The sequence below is a fragment of the Protopterus annectens genome, chromosome 3.part1 (assembly GCF_019279795.1).
Source record: "Protopterus annectens isolate FY-2018-M chromosome 3.part1, PAN1.0, whole genome shotgun sequence".
Taxonomy (NCBI): domain Eukaryota; kingdom Metazoa; phylum Chordata; order Ceratodontiformes; family Protopteridae; genus Protopterus; species Protopterus annectens.
The window spans coordinates 1,264,383,384-1,264,401,776 of NC_056732.1; the positions used below are offsets into that span (position 1 = coordinate 1,264,383,384).

At 41.1% G+C, this 18,393-nt stretch overlaps 1 protein-coding gene across 1 annotated transcript in view; it reads left to right on the forward strand.

Annotated features, from left to right (window-relative positions):
* Positions 1 to 18,393, forward strand: part of PYCR3 (pyrroline-5-carboxylate reductase 3) — a 351,447-nt gene that overhangs the window by 197,181 nt on the left and 135,873 nt on the right. Inside the window, exon 4 of the mRNA XM_044067325.1 lies at positions 12,982 to 13,194. Coding sequence (XP_043923260.1) covers positions 12,982 to 13,194 — 213 coding nt within the window. The remainder of the gene's footprint in view (positions 1 to 12,981; positions 13,195 to 18,393) is intronic.

The following is an 18,393-nucleotide window of genomic DNA, read 5'->3' on the forward strand; positions in this document are numbered from 1 at the left end:
TCGGCTCCGACATCTGCCTCGGAGCCTTCCCTTTCGGTGGGCCCTGGAGTTCCGGTTTCTTCGGAACGGGTTCTCTCGGACCTCCCTGGGAGGGGGGCCTTTGAGGTGATGAAGAGTGTGCTGGCCACTGGGCTCAGCCAGCAGTCTATTCCCTTGGCTCCTCCCTCTACAGTGCCTGTCGATATCTCTGCCATCTCTCTTGCTCCCGGACCCAGAGATCCTCCGCCTCAGGTTTCCCCACTGGGAATAACCCCCTCTTCCGAGGATTCTCCTGATCAGTCAGGAGATCCTCCGTGCAAGAGGACTTGTAAGAGGAAACACCTAGACTCCCCTGAGTCTATCACTTCAGATACTGACTTAGATGAGTCGGAGGGATCCCCAAGATCCCCCTCTGAGGATGTCTCCTTTTCAAACATCCTAGAACTCCTAAAACAGAGGGGAAACTGGCCCTCCGCAAATCCCTCTGAGGATGAGTCGGTATACCTAGAGGCGTTTGGATCTCGGCCCTCCACCTCCTGGGTGTCTCCGCCTTTCGACCCCCTTATGGAGGTTATTGCTCGAAAGGCTTGGGCTGCTCCTGACTCTGTAGAGCCAGTTCCTAGGAGGCCATCTAAATTTATTACTTCCCCTTCGGAAAAGCAATTCCTTACGAAAGGTGTCCCTGTTGATGCCATGGTGGTGGCGGCTGCCACTAAGAAGGAACTTGCAGATCCTTCCGTACCTGTCCATCCTCCTATTAAGGATTCTAGGACCATGGATAGGTATGGTAAGCGGATGTTTTCTTCAGCGACCTTTGCTATGCGCTCGCTGAACTACTTATGTCACTTCACCAGACTCCAAAGGGACATCCTTAAGGAACTAGGTGAAGTAGTACAGGATCCTACAGCTGCAGGGGCTCAAGAAAAAATTGCTTCTCAGCTAGGAATCCTTAATTCCATAGCCAACTCCTCCATGCGACTGATATCATATGCAGCAGATGGAGCGAGTAGAGCCAGGTACAGGGTGGCTCTTAGATGCCAAGCCTGGATGCGGCTCTGTAATTTTGCAGATCCCTTTAAGGCGTCCTTCACAAATTCTCCCTTTGATGGGTCAGCTTTGTTCGGCCCTCAAGTGAAGGATACATTGACCAGGTGTGAACAGGACGGCAAGACTCTTTCTGCCGTAGGGGTCCGTTTTTCCACCCCTTCTAGACCTTACCCTAAAGGACAGAAGGGTGGAAAGATGTGGTTCCGCAAATCCCAAGGAGTCACGCCGGATACACGTGGTCAGTTTACCCCTAGAGGCAGAGGGGGTAATAATAACAGACGCCGCTCTAGAGGCAGAGGGGGTCCACAGAACCAGGGAAGCAGAGAGCCTCTCTCTGATAAGCCCTTTCAGTATCCCTGAGATGTTGCCCGACTGTCCATCCTTGGAGGCAGTCGGGGGAAGACTATCACTGCACCCAGAAGCCTGGCGTTCCCTCACTCAAGACAGATGGGTACAGTCGATCATATCCGAGGTTACAAAATTCCTTTCGAGGAAAGTCCCTTCTCTCACACAAATTCCCTTCCAGATGTACCACCCGGTCTAAGGGAAGTTGCAGAGTTAGAAGTGTTAAAACTTCTGCAAAAAAGAGCCATTCAGCCAGTTACAATAGACCATTCAGAGCCCGGAATCTACTCAAGATTCTTTTTGGTCCCCAAAAAGACGGGAGACTGGAGACCAATATTGGATCTCAGCAGACTCAACAAGTCTGTGAGAAAGACAAGATTTCGAATGGTCACACTTCAGTCAATTTTGCCCTTCCTAGAGAAGGACAACTGGATGTGCTCAATAGATCTTCAGGATGCGTACTATCACATAAAAATTCACAGATGCTCCAGAAGGTTTCTCCGCTTTCGGCTGGGGTCCAGTCATTTCCAATTCAGAGCCCTGCCCTTTGGTCTCACTACAGCCCCTGTTCACCAAATGTATGGCAGTGGTCACGGCTCACCTGAGACATCAGGGATTCCAGGTGTTTCCGTATCTCGACGACTGGCTCCTTTCAGTCACCACCAGGCATCAACTTCTTCAAGCCAGGGATTACACAATAAATCTTTGCACTCAATTGGGAATTTCGATCAACTACGAAAAATCCTCCTCCTTGCCCTGCCAGTCTATTACTTTCATAGGCTCAAACTTAAACATTGTTCGGATGTCAGCAACCCTCACAGACCAAAGAATTTCAGATATACAAAGTCACGTGAGGATCATCCTAGCCAGCAAAAAAGTACAAGCCAGAATGGTTCTAAAGGTGTTGGGCCTCATGGCTGTGGCCATTACCCTTCTTTCCCTGGCCCGCTTCTACATGCCGCCTGCTTCAGTGGATGTTGTTCACTCAGTGGTCTTACCAACAACTTCCCATGCGTCACCAAATACTGGTGACACAAATTTGCAGGGATCATCTTTCATGGTGGATTACTTCTCCCCAGATTCACCAAGGCAGACCCTTTGTACCCCCGGCCCCGGTAGCCACTGTCACTACGGACGCCTCCCTGATCGGGTGGGGGGGTCATTATCAGGGCAGGATGGTTCATGGGACATGGCAACCGTTCGAATACCACCTGCACATAAATGTCCTAGAGATGAGAGCAGTGCTTTTAACGTTGCAAGCCCTCAATGACTTTCTTCCCTTGGGAACAATTGCAGTTCACACAGACAACATGTCTGTAGTATGGTATATCAACAAACAGGGCGGAACCAAGTCCTACCCCTTGTGTCGAGAAGCTCTCAGACTTTGGCAATGGGCGATCTCCTCTCATCGGTTTCTGGTAGCAACGCATATCCCTGGGAAAACCAACTTTTTAGCGGACAGATTGAGCAGAGCTATTCTCATGCCTCACGAGAGGTCTCTCAAACAATCTATAGTGGAGGAGATTTTTCTATCGTGGGGTCGCCCATGTTGCGATCTTTTTGCTACTCCCCAAAACAGCAAATGCTCAGACTTCTTTTCTCTCTTCCCACTGCCAGGCCATCCCCCCAGAGACGCTCTAACCCAGGATTGGCCCCAGGGACTTCTTTATGCCTTTCCTCCTTTTCCGCTGATTCCACAAGTACTCCAGAAAGCCACCGTTTTGAGAGCCAAAATGATTCTCATCGCTCCCTATTGGCCTCGACAGATTTGGTTCCCATTCCTCCATCGTCACCTTTTGGTGCAGCTGTGGCATCTGGACCCAGTACCAGACCTTCTGATTCACCAATCGGGTCAGCTGCACCGGTCTATCCCTTCTCTCAACCTCACAGCATGGTTGCTCCACTTCCTTCCTTAGCCAGGCTTCCTCTGATCTCTAATCCTGTTAGGGACATCATAGTAGCTTCCCTAAAATCCTCTACTAGAAGGATTTATACCAGCAAATGGAAACGCTTTTCTTGTTGGGCAAAAGCTAAAAATATTGATCCCTTTACTGCTCCTGTCCAAGCAGTTTTGGATTTCTTAGCGGAAATCTTTCACGTGGGTTCTTCTTCTTCCACGGTCAAAGTTCAGTTGGCTGCTATCTCGAACTTTCATGTCGGGTTTGCAGATCACAACATTATGTCCCACAGGCTTTGTAGAGCCTTCTTAAAAGGAATTTTTCTCCTGAAACCTCCAGTCAGGAGTCCTCCTCCTCAATGGGACCTAAATTTAGTGCTGACATCCTTGATTCTTCCTCCCTTCGAGCCAGCTGTTTCATGTTCCCTGAAATTTCTTTCATGGAAAACTCTTTTCCTGGTTGCTATTACGTCGGCTAGGAGAGTATCTGAACTTCATGCTCTCTGTTCGTCCCCCCTATTTGGTCTTCCACAAAGACAGAGTATCATTGAGAACTAATCCGACCTTTTTGCCTAAGGTCGCCTCAAAGAGTAATTTGAATCAGTCTATTGACCTTCCTGTATTTTTCCCAAACTACTCAAACAGATCGGAACAAAAGTTACATTATCTTGATGTTCACCACCAACTCAGATATTATTTGGACAGAACAAAACAATTCAGGAAATCCGATCAGCTCTTTATTTCTTATGCTGATAACAAAAAAGGCCTTCCCATCTCAAAAGTGACCTTATCTAGATGGCTTTCTTCTGTCATCTCTGAAATCTATCAGCTCAGGGGAAAACAGCTGTGCTCGAAACCTAAAGCGCATTCAACCAGAAGCTTAGCCACTTCCACAGCTTTTCAAGCTAGACTTCCATTAGACACTATTTGTGCAGCAGCCACTTGGGCCACTCCTCATACCTTTGTTTCTCATTACAAATTGGATTTGGCCTCCAGGGACAGAGCCAGTTTTGGCTCTACAGTTCTCAAGAGTCTGTTCCATTGAGCCAACCAGGATAGAGGTGCTAGGGACACGGTCCCATCAAGCAAGAATGAAGGCGAGATTGACAACTTAACATTGAGAAGTTATGTACCTACCATAACGTTCCATGTTAGTTGTCTTCTCTCACCTTCTTTCTTGCGACCCTCCCTCCTTCCCCCTGGCCTGGACAGACCTTTTTCTCACTACATGGAAGAATGCTTCTTAAGACCATACAGTTCTGGTCTTCCTAACCCATCCTTCAGGCTTTTTCTCTGCCTTCTTTCTTCCTTTTGGGAAGTTTTTTATGCTAGGTGTTATTGCCTATAGTCAACAAACGAGATCTGGGTACTTACCGCCTTGCATCATGGGATATGGGGCTGCCTCGAGCTGGTAAAAGTGACTCTCGAGCTTAGCAAAGTGCCGAGTCGGAGCCGAGGATCGGCTCCGAACCCATCAAGCAAGAAAGAAGGCGAGAGAAGACAACTAACATGGAACGTTATGGTAGGTACATAACTTCTCATTTCAGTCCAATGGACTCAGTCTTCATACACTACATACCAGAGTTCATCTCACTCAAATTTGCAGAGATCATATAAAGTGGTGGGTAACTTCTCCATTTTTTCACAAAAGGGAAGCCTTTTTGTCCACAAATTCCCCTGATCACAGTAACCACAGATGCTTCCTTTCTAGGGTGGAAGGTGCATTTCAAAGGGAATATGGTTCAAGGTTCTTGGATACCCTTCAAATCAGTATCTTGGAAATGAGAGTGGTCTTCCTAGAGTTGCAGGCTTTTCAAGACTACATACCCAAGGGTGTGATCTCCATCCAGACAGACAATATGTCTGTAGTTTGGTACATCAAACAAGGGGGAACACAATAATACTTCTTTGCCAGGAGGCTGTGATGGCAATGGGTGATGTCTTCCTGTCACGCTCTATTAGCAATGCAAATACCCAGAATGGCAAATGTACTAGCAGGCAAACTGAGCAGGTTGATTTTATTGCCTCACAAGTAGTCTCTCAACCAAGTAGTGTCAAGAGAAATTTTCAACCACTGGGGCCAAACTTGCTGCAACCTTTTTGCCTCAGCTTAACAAGTACAATAGTTGCTTTGCCCTCATCCCTCCACAGGGACAGTCATTGAGAGCTGCTCTACTCTACAGATGGCCTCTTGGTCTCCTTTATTCCCACCAATACCTCTCCTGAAATTCATTCAGAACGCCACAAGGTACAAGACCAAGGTGATCCTCATTGCTCCTTACTGGTCCCCGCAGATTTGTTTTCCCTTTCTTTGGTCTCATTTGCTACACCCAGCCTGGGTGCTGTATCCCAGTCCATATCTTCTGAGTCAACCATCTGAGATGCCTCTACCAGGTCTACAAGCCCTAAAGTTCACCACATGGTTTCTCCAATTTTAACGATAGCCAGAGATGCCAGGCTTTCCTTTCCAGTGGTTCACATTAATACTTCTCCACAAAAACAGTCAACAATATGATTTATAAAAATAAGAGAAGATTTTTCTATCTGGGCCTGATCAAAGGGATGGGGCCCCTTCTCCGCTCTTCTCCAACCAATATTGGATTTTCTTTCAGAACTTTTTCACCAAGGATCCAGTTTTTCTGCCATCAAAATGCAAATTACTGGTATATCTAATTTTCACATAGGGCATAAAAACACTTCCATTGCTTCTCTTAGAACCTGCAAAGCTTTCCTCAAAGGAGATTTCTTACTGAGACAACCAATTAGGGACCCAAATCCCCCATGGGATGTCATAAACATGCTTATTGATTAACTCAGAAACCCCTTGAACCAGCATCATCAGTGGATCCTAGCCCTTTTCTCCCAAGGATTTCACTCAAATGTGGTCTTTTGGCCCAGCATGACCATCTCTATAAACAAATGCGATAAATAAATGAATTAAATAAATAAGTAAAATTGGCTATTTCTTGTGAGAGTAACCAGTACAAAAAAGTAAATAAATATATCAGCTGAAAAACACCACCTCATTAATGCAGTTTTCTGAAATGAATCCATGTTTGGTGATGTGGAATAGGGCTTGAACACTTGTGGTCATCCTAGCATCAAAAGGGAGTATATTTGCTAACCCACTGGCACGCATTACATTTTAAAGTGGGCCCTCATTCTTAGCTCTCTCCCTGATTCTGGAGAGCTGCACAGCCTTGGTGTGACATTTGCAGCTCTGATTGGACACATTTTAGCTCTGTCCAAAGAGGAAAATTCCTGCAGAGCTCCACATTCAGCAGCATGCTTGTACAGTAAAGCCGCAGATAATGTAGCCATTTGAAATACTGGGGCCTGAATGAGCGAGTCCTTTAATGTCCAAGATTAACAATTCTTAGACTATTCCTTTTTCTCTGAGGTATGGCGATCTTGGAGTTGGTATATATAAGTTTGGGGTGTGCAGGGGTGTACGTAAAAAAAAGTTTAAAGTGATGTTTGATATCTACTCTTATCCTGAGTTTTTGGTCTTTTTTTAGGGGGGGGGGCGGATGTCAGGATCGGCATGTTGAGTTGCAATGTTTCAGTAGGGAGGCTGCAGATACTGACGTTTCTACATGGGTAGTCAGTCGAACATTAAAAACAGCAGTGTATTGTAATGAATGCTCAACACATTGTCAAGTACAAAGCCCCACTCGGGCACAAAATTTTACCTTAATACTTTTGTTTTCGTTAATTGCCAAGAACTTCATCAGGAACAACCCAAAATTAATTAATTATCCAAAAAAATCATTTAAAGGCACAGTGGTTGTATTACTCTATTGAAAGTAAATACAAGCAGATATAAAGAATACGTATAAAAAACTAAGAAAAACTGCATTTAATCTTTTCAGCATATACTGTTAATATTTGTTTAAATCCTTCATTAATTCAATAAACATTTCATATTAATCATTTCATTCAGATCTTCTTTTGTCTGCCACTGAAATGGTTTACCATCTAACTTCCTTACATTCCAATCCATTATAATCATTATCTACAAAGGTTATAAAAGCAACATGATCTAGCACAAGAAAATAACATTTTCTGAATGAAACAACAGTTACATGTTTAGCTAATAGAGTTTAAAAATGTTCATTAGAAATTTAAATTTATCTTTATTTTTAAAAAATCAAGGACACTGTATTAGTGCATTGAGTAGGACAAGTACCATCAATCCTCCCACCCACCCAACTTTAAAAATATTTGAGGAAATGGTGGAAGGGGTTTGGAGAGACAATTTAGATAAACGTAAGCTGGAACAACCAGCTAATTTTCCTCTAGCTCTGCAAGTAGTAATTGATACCATCAAGGCTGAAAAAGTACGTGTAATGAAACCAGACAAGGGGGGGGGGGCATTGTACTCATGTACCAACAAGATTATGAAAATCATTTACATGACATGCTACAAAATACTAGTATTTACGAACCAGTTTCGTTCAATGAGTTGAGCATCTCAGTAGATAAAATCAAATATTCCTTGCACGACCATCTAATGCAGGGCGTAATTGATGAAAAATTACACAATTACCCAAGCCCAGAACCCCCACGATCTTTGGCATCCCTAAAGTACACAAGGGGCACAATCCACTTAAATTTCGTCCCATTGTAGCGGGGGCGGGTGGTATCACTGAGCCCCTCAGTAAATTTGTTGATCACCATCTGAAAAATTATGTCACCAGTTTGCCACACATATGTAAAGATTCCTGGGAGTTCTTGTCCACCCTTTCTGTTGATGTCGATAACACTAACCTTTTGTTGGCCACCATTGATATTGTGGAGCTGTTTCCCAGTATACCCCATACCCAGGGTTTGGATTGGTTTGGTGAGATGGTAGCCGTTGAAGCAGGTCTCAGTAACAATTTAACCAACTTAATAATCGAGTTTATGGATACGGTTTTGCACAACAATTTCATCTTCAGCAATGGAGAATTTTACAGACAGAGGAGTGGTGTGGCAATGGGCGCACCCTGCGCCACTGCCTATGCCAATATTGTGTTACACAAATGGGAGACAGTGCACATTCACTCCACAGTTTGGAGGCATCACATAAAATTTTACAAAAGATTTTTAGACTATATATGTATTCTTTGGGAGGGTTCTAGGGAGCAATTTTTGGCTTTTATGGACCATCTAAACAAATCAACTGACTTTCTCACTTTTACATATGAAATTAGTGACAATATGCTGCACTACTTAGATGTGTTATTAACAAAAGATCCCAGTGGAACAGGCTTTCTTTCAAAAATTTTCAGAAAGAGTACTTTAACACATTTTTACATTTTGAAAGTGGTCATCCCCCTTATATTAAAAGAGGTATTATTAAGGGGCAGCTCATTCGAGCATCGAGAATGTGCAGTAACACACAACTCTTCCTGGAGGAAGCAGATTTTCTCAGAAATCTATTTTTAGAAAGAGGATATCCCTTGAATTTATTCCAAACACTATTAATGGAAATTATAACTAAAAGGGATCAATTTTATTTCCCACTGCTAGGTACTCATGTAGCAGTAGTGAATAACAAGGCAACAATGGACACGTTAACCCAGAAGAATTTTACATATACTTATACGCAGGATGCGGTTTTTATTGAAAACACAATTAGAAGTTTTTGGCCTATAGTGATCATGCAAGATGAAATGGCGAGCAAATTACCTACAAGCATTGGGTTTACTAGGAAAAGGAACACCAACCTTAAAGGTGTTTTTGAACAAAACTTACAGGTTAAGCAAGTGCACATGGTTAATACGCCTGTTGATTCACTTGGTATATTCAGATGCGGTCGATGTAATCAATGCCCCTACATCTTGCAAACAGATCATGTATCCATCCCCTCCAGGAACATCATTTTGAAAGCAAATGATAGATACTCTTGTAGTTCTGCTGGAGTAGTGTACATAGGGTTTTGCCAAATTTGTCCAGCTTTTTATGTTGGCAAAACCGATAGGCCATTAAAGCGCAGGATTTATGAACACTTATACGAAATTAGTAAAAGCAAACAAACCAACGCTTTTTATAAGCATTCGTTGGTATGTCCAGAAATGTCTTTAAAATTTTTTGTTATTGAGAAAATTCAACATGATCAAAGGGGTGGTGACTGGGAAACTATTCTTGAAACCAGGGAGTTAATTTGGCAGCTAAAATTAAATGCAACAAAATATCCAGGACTTAATGACAGTATTAGTTTGGCGTCCATTCTCAAAAAGAGAAGAAATATGCTTTAACACATTTTCAGTTTAAATATTTTTAGTTGGCAACTTTAGGAAGATTTGTTGTCAATTATTTACAACTTGTTAATATTTATTTCAGCATGTTTTATTCTTTGCAAGTGGACACCTTCTTGTTTTGACTCATTTTATTCCCTTGTTAAGTATTAATACTACCTGGGAAATTAGTTGATGAGTTTACAGAGACTTAGAATGGTTTTTACTTATCAGTATAGATAGATGTTGTAAATTCATGTATTTAACAATTTTTAAGTAAATTAATGATTTTTTAAGCATTAGGGTTTAATGAATGTTTTGTATTTTTTCTAAGTTACGTAGTGATGAAAAGCATTTTTAAGCATTGGTCTTAAAATCTTTAAGGCATTTGGCAACTATTTTTTAATTATGTATGATTACCATCAAGGTTGAAATAATTATTGTATTAACACATTCAACTAATTAATTATATTTTCCAGCTATAAAAAGGCTGGTTATTTTTATTATCTTTGTCACACTTGAAAAAGCCTGGTAAGACCAGGCGAAAGCGCTCGTGTTTTATCTTTGTGTTTGTTTGGTCATTAAAGCTTTTGCTGCATTGGTTTTGCTCGACTGGATTCTTATTTATTGAATTATCGAATTTGGATTACAACCTACAATATTTTTGGCTTGAACAACCCACTGGCATACTTGTTTGTTTCCTGTCCTTGTGGTTTGGATCAGTAAGGTCTCTCGCTGATTTTTCATGTTTAGCTAATGCCTATTATGATCATTTTTCTTTATCGCTGCCTGATGGTCATATATTCTACAGGACAGTTTCCTCATAGTTTTACCCACCCTTTTATTAGTATTGGTGGAAGTGTGTCGGTCTTTTTTTTTTTCACTTCTATGATGTTGACCAACATCTGTTCTGCATAGACTCTACTTATTTTTCATCGGATCATAGCAGTTTACTAGGTTTTAAATCTGGAGGTAATTTCAAGCCTAGCCATTTCTTCCCAGTGTAATACCATAGATACACTAGTCAATACCCGGGATTGTATTTAGTAATGACTGCCCTCGTCCAGGAGGGTTGTGGGGCTATCCCTGGTAAGAATTTGCAGTGCCCCATCAATTTTCAATGATTCTAGCTCTTCCAAAAAAACAGACTCTTTACTAACTGAATGACTTAACTTTATAAACTATCCCTTATAATATTTCTTTTCATGGAAAATGGATGCTGAATGTTAATGTTTACAATGTATTTGAATGTAAGTAAGTTAGATGGCAAATCATTCTAGCAGCAGACAAAAAGACAGGCCTGAATGAAATGATTAATATTAAATGTTTATTGAATTCACAGAAATTTTAAACAACTAGTGTATGTTGGAAAGTTTAAATGCAGTTTTTATTTTTTTTAATGTATTCTTTATAAATGTTTGAATGTATTTTAAATATATAGTAATTTATGTACTGTGCCTTTAAATGAAATATGTTAGGTAGTCCGATCTCACCTTCATTTTTACATATGGGTTCGGAGCCGATCCTCTGCTCCGACTTGGCCGATTTACAAGCTGGAAGACTTCTGGTTGGCTCGTGGCTAAGCAGGTATCCCATGGTGCACCAGTACAATCCCCAGATCTTGTTTGCCGCGTCGACGAGTTCGGTTGTGCTTCTCTTGGCTCTGGCTAAGTTTTTCAAAATTCTTCATATTGTATCGTATTCAGTGCTTTATTATTGTATATTTAGTATTGCTAATATATCAGGCAGTTGTATTGCTTGCCCTTTTTGAGTGCAACGTAGTTTTCTAGTTGTTATTGGTATCCTGTGTGCCAGTTAGTTTTAGGCGCTGTTGCGCATTTTTTGATTATTAGGTAGAGTTTTTGTTGGTTTTCCGCTCTTAGTCAACAGGCGCTCCTGTTGTCTTGTCTGTTGTTATTCTGACCTTTTTTGGTCATCATTAGCAGTTGTTTTCTGCTATTTTGACATTGTTTGTTTTGGCAGGGATCCGCTTGCTAAGTTACTAGGATTGCAAGTATACTACCTGTCTTTTTCTTAAGAATATAAATATCTTGTGTCAATTACAGTCTCTCGTGTGTGCATGGACTTTCCTTTCTGGTCTGTTTAAGTTAGAAGACCTAGTTTCACTACACTGGGCTATGCCCGTTTTAGTTAGAGGACCTAGTCCTCATTTCTTTTTCTCTTTCTCTTTTCAATCTCTCTGGGCTGTGTGTGTGTAATATGTCTAAGGGAAGTAAGGAGCATAAACCCTCGGGGTTCAAAAAGTGTATGAAATGCTCCCAAAAGATGTCCTTATCGGATGGCCACAGTAGCTGTGTCTACTGCCTAGGGGCCATCCACTTACAGTAGTCGTGTTTGTTCTGCCATTCTTTCTCTCCTAGAGTGTTACAGGAGAGGAAGAACAAACACATTTTTTTTCATTGCATGCCTGTTGCTCAGTTTATTTAATGAATGCTGGTAGGGGTTTGACTGTTAAATCACTTGATAATATGTAGAGTCCAGACACATCATTAGGAGGTAAGAACAACTGCCCTCTCCAGCAGAACCACTAGCCTTCATGTCTAGAGACCGGTTGCAGATGGAGGATAGCTGCTTAGCCAGAACAGCAGTCCATGCATTTATTGTATTGCAGTGATAGGATAGGCCATGTTGGATGGAAGACTGATTTCTTTAGCCAACATCGGGTATGCAGAAACACTTAAGAGTGTACTGTTTTTAATTGGATCACATCAGATCTCACCATAACAAGGTTCTTGATCCCATTTGAATTTAGTTGCAGTTAAAAAAAAAAATCCATTACCTTGAAGAGCTAAACAAGAAAAACAAATCACCCTGGAGTGGCTCTTTAATATTTCTATCTGTTGTACTAGAGGCCACCATCATACCTGTACTTAGAGGTAAGGAGTGCGGAGGTATCAACATAATATATAAAGGCACTTTTTTCCCACAGTTCTGCTGTTGGTCATTTATGTAGCTATAAGAGAGAGAGGCTTCATACTGTATTGCTACAGTGAATTGTACAGCATCTAAAATGTGACCTATAATTGTGTACTGGAGCTTGGTTAAAAAGTCTAGATATTGTAATTCTACTGTAATATTAACCAAAAAATTCAAAAGGTAATTTCCAGTCTCTGGAACTTACATATACCTCACAAGGAAGTGTGATTGAAGCATGCATACAGATACCTTCATATTTACTAAAACATGCATCTAACTTGGAGGGGAATTAAGAAAGCTGCTGTATATATTTTTCAGGTATGATGGTGGCAGATGCAAGGAGGACACCTGTAGAACAGGAATATTTTGTAAAGTCAATGTCAGTAATTAAAAGTTGAACAGTTGTATAAGATGATGGTAAAAAACACATTTATCACACATTAATACTAGAAACATTGCTTAAGTATATTAGTGAAAGCACCTAATTCTGAAAGTTTCAAAGAAGGAAAAAAAGAGGTCCAATATGATGTGTTCTTCTGGGTTTTTTTTTCACAGTTTTTCCCTGTAGGAACTGCAGTAGTAAGATCCATGCCGAGTTTGCCATGTGTGGTTCAGGAAAGTGCCATTGTGTTTACGCGTGGAAGCCATGCTGGGGACAGTGTGGCAGCACTACTGAAAGACCTGCTGTCATCATGCGGACTGTGTGAAGAGGTTCCTGAATCGTACATCGATATACACACAGGGCTGAGTGGTAGTGGTGTAGCATATGTAAGTCAGTACAGTCGATGTATAAAAAAATCAATAATGCATGACCAGCTGTATCTCTTGTGATTTATGCATGAAAAAAGGTTAAAGTTTAATCCATTCTACATGTTACTGGACAAATCAGTGGCATATATGTATATACTTAGAATATGAACATGAATATAAAAATATAAAACTTGAAAAATTAAACATGAGCAAAGCACCTGGGCGATGCGATTCCCTCCAGAATCCTTTACAAACTGAGATAACTTGTACTACCCCTGACTCAGCTTATCAATATATCATGGGAGGAGGGTGATGTTCCTGATGAATGAATGAATGAGGGCATAATATGATTCACGTTCACAAGATGTGCAACAAGGAGAAGGATGGAAAGTTAATGAGTCAGCCGAAGTGAACCATACTGAAAATTATGGAATCGGTGCAGAAGGAAAGCATTTGAGAATATATAGAAGCCTTTTGGGTGCAGGAGCCAAGGCTGAATAGGTACAGTATGTTTAGACTTTATCAAGACATGTAGCATGGTACCCCATAAAAGGCTGGTTTGAGTGTAAGGAAGGCATTTCATACAGACCATGCATAGAAAATATGTTAAGACTGGAGTGGGTCATAGGTTTGGCTAGGTAAAGAACTAGCTTATACATTAGGGCACAGAGGGTATTAGTAAATGGAGACCGCTCTGAGGAAAGTATCATTACGTGTGTCTGTCTGTGTCTGTCTGTGTGTTTCACAACAAGGCTATTACCACTACTTTTTTCATTGTCTCCATAAGTGACAATGCAGAAGGTCTGGAAGGCAGACTGTACATTTTTCTCTGTGACACTTTAATATGCAAAATAATTGATGCACCAGAAGCTATAGAAGGGACAGAAAGGTACTGTGCAGTGTTGGAAAAATGATCTAGAAAGTGACAGTTTAAATGTGTGCAAAAACTAAAACTAAAAAAAAAACAATGCATCTGGGAAGCGGTAACCTATGAAAGGAATATATCAGAGGGGGAAGCAATTGCAAATAAAAAAACGGACCTGCGGCTGCCCACATCATATATTTTAAAGCTACTCTGTAATTTAACAAAACAGTAAAGGTAGCCAGCAGAAAGTGAAAAGTTGTCGTGCATGTCTATACACAGCTAGTAACATCCCCATCTGGAGTGTTGTGCATAATTGTGGAGACCTCGCTTTCACCAGAACATTAACAAGATGGAGGAATTGCAAAATAGCACATCAAAAATATAACATGGTCTCCAGCAGAAGTCCCACAATGAAAGAGTACAACTTAATAGACATAGTCTTGAAGAAAGGAAGGAGATGGGGGGGGGGGGGGTTTGGAAACACTCGGTTATCTTAAAGAAATCCACAGCAATGAAGCCCAGTAATTACATTTTATAAAACACATCTGTGTAAGACTAAGAGGACACAGTCTGAAGACACAACGTAGGAAGGCTCAAGGGAGAGAAGATTTTTCATTCCACAGAAAAGGTGCTTAGAACAACCTACCTAGGAGATGGTGACCTCATGCTATGAATGAGTTCAGTAATGCATAGGACACATATAAGGTACTTTTTAAGCTGGGTACAAAGTAAAAGATATATGGTGCTTAAGTAGAATCTGCAGTGTATTCAGAAGTAAAGAAGTGGGCACAGTTGAAGGGCCAGTATGTCCTTTCTGCTATCAAAACCTTTCTTGGTTTCATATGACTGTATGGTATACCTGTGGAATAAAAGAGGCTATTTACTACCTTCATCCAGATGTGCAGCTAGGTTGTTAGGTGTTATTGCCCACTCCCAATATCACCTCCTGCTTCTGCCTATCATCATCCATCTGTGCGTCTAGTTTGTCAGTAGCTGCTGTCACTCATTCTCCATATAACCTTTTCTGTCTACTGTATCAGCAATGCTTATATCTTAGCACAGACGAGCAGGACACCATTTCCTGGAGATCTGTATTCTAAATGTCTACCACCCTATGTGTGAACTGGCTATGTTATACAGCGGATTGGGGTTGTAAACCGATAATGAGCTCCAAACTGTAGTTCTGAGTTTAATTCCTTCAGTCTGGACTTGCATACTGTGTGTGATTCTGTAAAGGTTGCTTTGTTAGACATATCCTGGGGTCAGTTTTTTTTTTTTTTTTAAATAACACTTGTACCCAGTGGGGCAGTTAACAAATGAGTAAAAATAAATAGCACCTCTCCAGGCAACTTTTGAATTCTTCACTCCTGCTTCTTCTTTTTCCCCTGCTTTTGAGTTCCTGTTTATTGTACTGTGCTGTCTATCTTAAGCTTTCTTAACTACACAAGTAACAGTCTGCAGCTGTGACTATACTTTAACTCTTTTACATTGTTGTTTTTTTTGCTTTTACTGCATCTGTGGTGACAGGTTTGTAAACCTCTCCATTGGATTCATAAAAAATCCTGCCATGGGTGCTAAGAGCTCCGGCTGAAAGGGTCTGTTTCCGCAGTTGATGAAAATGCATTTCAGAGATACACTAGCTGCAATGAAGAAAGACCTCGTAGGATCATAAGACATTACTAGGCTAATGGCCCTAGGGTGCTTAAAAGCCTGGCCAAGTTCTACCCTTATTTCCACAATCTAATGCCCGTGTCCAAGGGGGACACAGGTGGAACCCCTGGCTTGAATTTGTGGTTATCCATCCAATTGTCCAGATTGCTTTTGAAGAGGGCCAATGAGGTTCTCTGTTTGGCATGAAGTGGGAGTCTATTCCAAAAGTGTGGGAACCTCTCGGACAAATCTGTCCCTCCAGCAGGTTCTATTAATGTCACATACCAGGTTAAGGTCTTTAGGGGCGAGTAACCCATGTACCAGTTGACTTGCGGATATGCAGCATTTCCAGTAAAGCAGAGTCAGCGATGGCCTTGTATATGCAAGGCAGACATTGCCTCTGAGTAGTCTGTATGAAACAGAATAAAGTGACAGGGATTTCAGGCGATCCACATAAGACAGATGCTGAAGGCCTTGAGTTTGCTTGTGAGGAACCTTTGTGGTTTCTCCAGTTGTTGCAGGTGCTTGGAAAGGTACATACCAAAAGGGGTGTTGTACTCTATTATTGGCCTGATGAGGAAAGAGTACATGGAGGTTATAACTTCATTTTTTCTGGAGGCAACGTCCTTACGTATGAGATGAGCAATACAGAATGCCTTTCTTACCACTGTGGAGACATGGTGATCAAAGGTAAGATTGCTGTGAACCTGTGTACCCAGGTCTTGCACCACTTAGGGTGTTGCTATTGATGTGGTAGTTAGCAGGAACATTGCTCTTATCGAAAGGGTTGATAATACATTTTCTTTCAATTGAGTTTAAGGCCATGACTTTGGCAACATTCATTTGTTTGTGTAAGACCTTCTTGTAGGATTTTGACATAATTTGGAGATTCTATGTCTGCTCCCACTTTGCAGTCATCAGCAAACTTTGGCAGCCACAGACCTTTAGTTTTTGCTTGCACTTCGAAGAAAAAGAGTCCAAACAGTAGTGATCCCAGGACTGATCCCTTGTGGAGCACCACTGGTTACAGGTCTGCTGTTGGAGGTGGATTCCCTATTTTGACTATGTGTTCCATCAGTGAGCCAGTTAGCGACCCATGTGATACCTAGCTGGTTGAGTTTGTCAATGATGCCGGAGTGGGGGACTGGCTGTTATGTAGGTCTCTGAATTGTGTGGTGTTACTGCTGGTGCTAATCTGCATTTTTCTTTTCCTGGACTTTGTTTAAAGGTCAGCAGTACAACTATTTAGAGGTATGCCAGCCCCCACACACACACACACATAGCTTGGCTGTGGAGATGGCCTGCCACAGTGATCCTACAGCCCACAAAGGATTTCTGCAGTGGAGCTGTCTCTGAATCGGAAAGGGTCACCGCCAGTGGTAGTAGCTCATGTTAGGGCTTACTGCTGCTGTCTGCCCTTTTTGAATCCAGCCTTCTCTCTGAATAACTGTATGCCAGCTGCTCTGCTACCATTACTATTTCTACACAGGAGTTATTTATTTATTTTATTTACTGGGATTGTCCAGCTGAGCCAAAGCCCTTTTTCAGTGGAGGCCCAGGGGAAAAAAACATAAGATTAGAGTTGAGAAGTTACAGTCTAATATATGTAGAATATTAAAAGCAGTTTAGCCACAATACATTTGTTGCAGTGATATAGTGTCAAGTTCTATGTGAAGTTATTGTAACACAATTTCTGATAAAATTGCATATAGGGTATTACAGTATGACTTCTAGTAAAATGCATAGAATATTATAATTACTGGTAGAAAAGTTAATTTTGTGTATGGCTGTTTACCTGATAGACCTAGTAAACACAAACCTTTAGTTTTTACCTGTTACACATCTGACTTTTCCTTTCATTCAATATCAATTCGATTTTGAGAATTATTAGTATATCTTGGGATATCTTTTATATTTGTTTTTTGGTTCATTTTATTGTATTTAATGTTCCCATTTATGTTATTTATTTTTTCATTGTATGTATTACTTTGTTTACTTTTGTAAAGTGCAGGGTGACTTGAGGAGCACTTTCTGATCAAGTTAGTGGGTTAGAGTCCCACAGTAGGGAAATGGAGACTGAATGCATCAAACAGATGGCTGTAAGATATAGCTTACTAACAGCTCTTAGCTTTACTACCCTTTACCAAACTGCTACATCTCTATTTAAGCTCTTGTTGCTACTCTTCACATGTGGAAACGTCTCATCAGTTCTGCCTGATGGTTCAGCCTGCATAGGGGTGAATGTAAAAGTGTCTTCTGTGTTAGAGTTGGTGTGACTGTGGTGAAATGGATTACATGTTTGTTTATTACCCATTGATTTGGGCACACTTTTCAGTGAACCAGCAACAGTATTTAATGCAGTTCTTTGCTGATTCTTCATCATTCTTTGTGTATATGTAGATACTGTATTTTCTCGCACTTCTGTCTTTTCTTCTTTGGATGTAAATGTAGGTTTTACTACAGTTTCAGACAGAGCCCACTTGGGATAACACTAACAGAAATCCTCATGTTACAATTAAGGTACTCATGCATTCATTCTAAAGAAAAATGTTTATGCTGCAACAGATCTAGAAGTAAATGCCATGAAGTGTTGCCACCAAGTAATTATGGTTCTAACTGTGGAGAGCTACTCAGAAAGTCACACAATCTAATGTATGTGTTATTTTTGTAATGTCTTTTCATCAGCATGGTATACGAGAGAA